Genomic DNA, 5,261 nt, shown 5'->3' on the forward strand with positions numbered 1-5,261 from the left:
TTGGCTGAACAAAGCCATCTCTTTTCCAACTTGATTTCTCCTATTTCCAGCACTTAGACACAATACATTAGTCTCCAAAACAATGTACTAAGTCTTAGAAACATACCTTTTTACTTGATTTGCACTTTATCCATAGATTAACATGAGTCCACTTGTGTTGGCACTCAATCACCAAAATACTTAGAAATGGCCCAAGGGCACATTTCTCTTTCAACTATCCGGTGGTCCAAGCTGTCAGAGCTCCAATGGTCGAAATCGTCAGAACCCTAACGGTTGGCTGACTAACTTCCTACGGCTTACTGTAGCCCCTAGGAAGTTAGCTGGCTAACTTCCTACGGCCCAATAAGCCTCTAGGAAGTTAATTTGACCAGCATTACAAATGTTGTTTTTTTATTTTACACCACATTCCACAACATAACAAATATATCAACAGCTATATAGCACAACATATTTTCACATAAAACATCTCACACACAATCACATAGCAATATTTAAATCCATAGTCTCATCAATTACATCACAAAAGTCTCATGCATAGTCATAATAAGACACATCTCATTATCCAGTTAGTATTAGAACACAATAACATGGAAGCTCACGGTCGTCGATCACCATCGGGTTACAGTGACGAGTGATGGTCGATACCTCCACATGGAAGCTCACGCCTACTCAAGCTGAAACTAGTGCCCTTAAACACTAAGTTCTCCTTTCTCATGACATAGGACGCTCTCTTCGCAAGTCCCTTAGTGAACTGCTTCACCTTTTTAGACATCTTGTTATTAGAACAAAATCAAATTAGTAAATGAGCATAATGTAAATGAACATAATGTATTGAAAAGAATAATATGCAAAAGTTAGCCAAAGCACTGCAACTAAAAAATTCTGACTTCCAAAGGGGCCTTAAATAAAAACTCTAGCTCTCTCATCCATTGAGAAATTACAGATGAAACCTTAAGTACTGCTACATCCCTTGCGTTCAAACTAAGTTAGCTTAAACTTGGAACAGTGTACCTTTTTAGGCGATTACAGGAGACAGAGAAATAAAATATTATGAACGGTAAACATTGTGGCATTGTAGTGAATCAAATTAGCATAACACAAATATATTACATCGCATAAAGAGTGGTGTAAGCTGTGGTCTTACCCCTTGAGGTGGAGGGGGGTTTCTTGTGAATTTAGTGCCGCCTGGTGCCCATGGAACTGCAGAGATAAGAAGAGGCATATAAAGATTAGGCTTTGGCGTTCCAGCAGAGACTTGCCTCACACATTTGGTAGTTCATACACACCAGCACAACCATTATATATAAGATTAAAACTTTGACGACAATCAACTACAACTAACTTTTCACTTGCATCTCATCTCATCAAATAGGATTATAACCATCGGTGTTACTAGGACTGAACAAACTTGTTTTTTTATTATTATTATTATTTCAAACTGTTGGTACATCAAGAATAAGCAAATAGATCTGCGCAATAGGAGGATTGCATGCCAGTAAACTAAACTCTAGGCATTGAAGGTTTTGACCAAAACGAAAAGTGTGGTTGAATACCCCTAGCAGGTATTAATCTATAAACTTCTGCAATAACTCTGAAAGATTCACTATAAAGTCAATTTAATCCATATCCAATGGTCTATCCAAACAAAAGCGCTGCTGCCATTCTACATGATTTGATGCAAAACATTTCACTGGTCAGAAAGGATAAGGAGAACAAGAGAAAGCTTACCAATGTAGGGATCGGGGTGCTGGAAGTTCCTGTACTGTCCTGCACCAGACAGAAGCGGGGCCAGAGGCGGGCCGGGGCGCTGCGGCCGCAGCGAACGGGGGCGTGGGTGGGGCGGCCGCGGTGGACGGGGCTGGGGCCGGGGGTGGGCTCGGCGGGGCGGCCGGTGGCGGGGGTGGCCGTGGCGGGGGCGGCCGGTGGCGTGGGCGGGCATGGCGGGGGCGGCCGGTGGCGGACGGGACTGAGGGAGAGAGAGACGCGAGAGAGACGGGAGTGAGAAAGGTGAGAGAAGAGATAAGGTTGAAGAGAGATTTAAAATAAAAAATATAACTTACTACGTAGGAAGTTACGTAACTTACTAGAGTTTGTACATTTACTCTAGTAAATTAAGTAACTTTCTAGAGCCGGCCGTAGGAAGTTAGCTAATTCGTACGTCTAAAATACAACTAACCTTAATTTATGATTGTTGATGTCACTAATGAATCATGAGTTATTAGATGACGCTAGCCAAATGTATAACAGCGCTCCGCGTCTCGTGGAACGTTGTGGTGGAGGTTTTTATTTTATCTTTATTTTAAGTATCGTCTGTATATATTGTGGCTTGTTTGCATATGCTCAAATTGTAAGCAGGTTGATATCAATAGAGTCACATTAGTCTTTTGTTTTTGCTGCTACTATTGCTGTCGTTATTGTTAGGATGTCATAATTCTTTGTAGCTGATGTTTTTTTTCTATTGCGCTGATCCGGGGACCCTCTATTTCGACTTGTTTCAAAAAAGTAGGTAAAATGCCGGCATCAATTATGTCCTATAGGACGCACGAGCATGCCAACTGCTCCTTCTATTTCAAATTGTAAGGTATAATTTTGACCTTTTTTAGTTCTGTTCTAAACCCCTAAAACTAATGGTTAATAGACAGCAAATGACCATTAATTGTTAGTTGTCTTATCCCAACTAAAACCAGCTAACAATTAATTATAGAGGTTTGTAACATGGTTTTATATATATGGGTTTTTATGCATCTAATAGGTACAAAATATGTCTAGATTTAGGTAGTAAAAAGCAATGTATATAATAGCATAAAAACATCGCAGGATTAGCGTAGAAAGTAGTGTGTTTGGTTCCTTTAGTCACCGTGAAAATTCCCTACCAGGACACCTCGATCGTACCTATCTTCATATAGCTATGTTCATTCTCACATCCATACCCCATGTTCATTCACTATACCACAATATCAAATTAGTTATATCATGGGTATAAGATTCATCTCATACCCATCGTCATTCGGGTATCACACATCTCCGATAAGAAAAACATGATCACATCATATTGTATATGACACTAAGAGACACACAACACCCAACAACATGACATCACAAATAAATCCGACATGTAACAAGAAAAACTTTGTTCACCCATGCAAAACAACAAAAACAAAGTGACATGTGGACTGGTGAGCGGGGTAGATTGTGGCTGGCTGCCTGGGTTGGGTGGATGGGTGCCTAAAAGGGTTGGGAGAGGTATGGTTAGTTGTTGGCATAATTGTCTATTGAGCCGCACAACTGATTTTACCCATAGGTAATCGGGTCCGAATTCTGCTTTTCCATAGCCATGCCCACCATACCTAATGGGAAAATAATTTCTCCCAAAAATCTATACACATGGGGATTAAAATCTTCTCATACACTAACTCTAATAAAGGAATTTCCTATAGATTAACGGGTATCGAATCTCCATTGACACGTCTACCCGCAGGGACTAAACTATAGTGCGTAGAATTTCTATTTAAGTCGGAATTTCTATTTAGGACGTCTCGTTCAGTCATATTGTTTGGCAGTTTATAGACGACTAAAACCGACTAAAGCTCAGTAGTTGGGAACTAAACACCCTACTATATCAAAACAATTTTTTTTCTTTACATAAAAGAGGAAACATAAAGATTCCACAACCGTGCATGTCTAGCCATTATTTATTCTACAAAAGTTTGGAAAGCACTTTTCCCCGGCCTGCTGTCTCGACGATGGATAACCACAGGCTGTCCAATAAGCACGAGGCCCGCGAGCTCGGCACGAAGCCCGCTTTTTAGGCCCGATCCGAGCCCGGCACGAAGCCCGCTTTTTAGGCCCGGTCCGAGCCCGGCACGGCCCGGTTATATGCGGGCCCGGGCCGGCCCGGCACGAATAAGCGGGCCGGACTCGGACAGGAAATTAGGCACGATGGGCTAGCCCGGCACGGCCCGTTTAGCTCTAAGCCCGTTAAGCCCGCTTTTTTTACACTAAAACGTGTTTTTCGGCCCGTATAGCCCGTTTTTTTCGTGCTAAACGGGCCGGCCCGTTTAGGCCCGTTACGGGCCGGGCTCGGACAAGAAACTGAGCCCGCGTGCTTAGCCGGCCCGGCCCGGTTTTTTAATCGTGCCTGGCGGGCCGGGCCCAAAACGGGCCGGGCTGGACCGGGCCGGGCGGCCCGTTTGGACATCTCCAGCAAGTTTGCGCACTGAAGTTACTTTGCCAAAACTTGGATGGAGACGCAGGCCGGCGGCCGGGCTGCTGTCTGTTTGTTTGATAATTAACCACTTCAATTGTATTGTCTCCCGGCCATTAATTAGGATCACGGGGCCTTCCACAAAAAGAAAGTGACAAAGAAAGGAAATGGCATGCAGCGTCGTCTACTCTCACGCATGCATATAAATGACTGTCAGTGCAAAGCCCACTAGCGCGCGTGAGAGACAGACGATGCAAGAAGAAACGGCACGGCGCGTGCAGGGGCAGCAGCGTCCACGAAGATGGCACTCGAGATCGTCTATCCAGAGAACGAAAAAGAAAAGGAGGCCAGGGCTCACTCATATCGTTGCACTTTGCATACGGCCAGCGACGTCATGGCCGGGGGTTAGGGTTTTACAAGGGTTCTAGGATCAGGCGATTGATTTTCCTGATTCCATCATACGAGTGCGCAGCGCATGCATGCATATGCATCATTTTAGCTTCCAACTAACAGCTTTAATCATGATATAATGGTACTCCATCCCGGATAATGATAATGGTACTCCATTCCGGATACGACTCTAATCATGTTTATTAGTAGCAATGGTATCAGGCGCACATGAACCAACTTTTTTTGCAATTTAGTCTTTTTGGGGGTTCACGGTTATATCATTTTTGGTTTCAATTCAGAAATTGGACCTCGGCTATGTAGATCTTGGCACCGAGACAAACGCCATCACCATTGATGCGAGCTTCGAATTATAAGTAGCCAACCTACTGTAGCCATTCCTTTTTATCTCTTTCCCCTTTTTTTTCTCTCTTTCTCCATATGAAAAATGTTCTCCTCCACCAGCAACTTCGACCTTAGAAACTTGTATTCGATCCATTGGACCTCGTCTGCAAGGTAATCTTTCTAATTTTTCATCTATTTGATTTATTCGAGGTGTATGTCTTTGATTATTAGGGTTAGAGTTTTTAAATCATTTTTAACATTTGTATTATCGAATTGTCTAGGTGTGCTAAAACTGACAAACAAAGGTAACCATTGTATATAATGT

General features: G+C 42.9%; 1 protein-coding gene across 2 annotated transcripts; it reads right to left on the reverse strand.

The window, feature by feature from the left end:
- Positions 1 to 470: 470 nt before the first annotated feature.
- Positions 471 to 2,028, reverse strand: LOC100278459 (uncharacterized). 2 transcript variants are annotated; one of them, NM_001151732.2, is made up of 3 exons: positions 1,729 to 2,009; positions 1,145 to 1,200; positions 471 to 772 (listed from the first exon to the last, which is right to left on the reverse strand). In NM_001151732.2, exons 1-3 carry the CDS (start codon positions 1,937 to 1,939, stop codon positions 620 to 622), a joined length of 420 nt encoding a protein of 139 aa, NP_001145204.2. In that variant the 5' UTR covers positions 1,940 to 2,009; the 3' UTR covers positions 471 to 619. The 2 variants fall into 2 exon arrangements, with proteins under 2 accessions (NP_001145204.2, XP_035822750.1); XM_035966857.1 differs by having other exon boundaries at positions 483 to 760; positions 1,729 to 2,028.
- Between the last annotated feature and the right edge of the window lie 3,233 nt (positions 2,029 to 5,261).

Source organism: Zea mays, chromosome 4 (genome assembly GCF_902167145.1).
Source record: "Zea mays cultivar B73 chromosome 4, Zm-B73-REFERENCE-NAM-5.0, whole genome shotgun sequence".
In the NCBI taxonomy this organism is placed as follows: Eukaryota; Viridiplantae; Streptophyta; class Magnoliopsida; order Poales; family Poaceae; genus Zea; species Zea mays.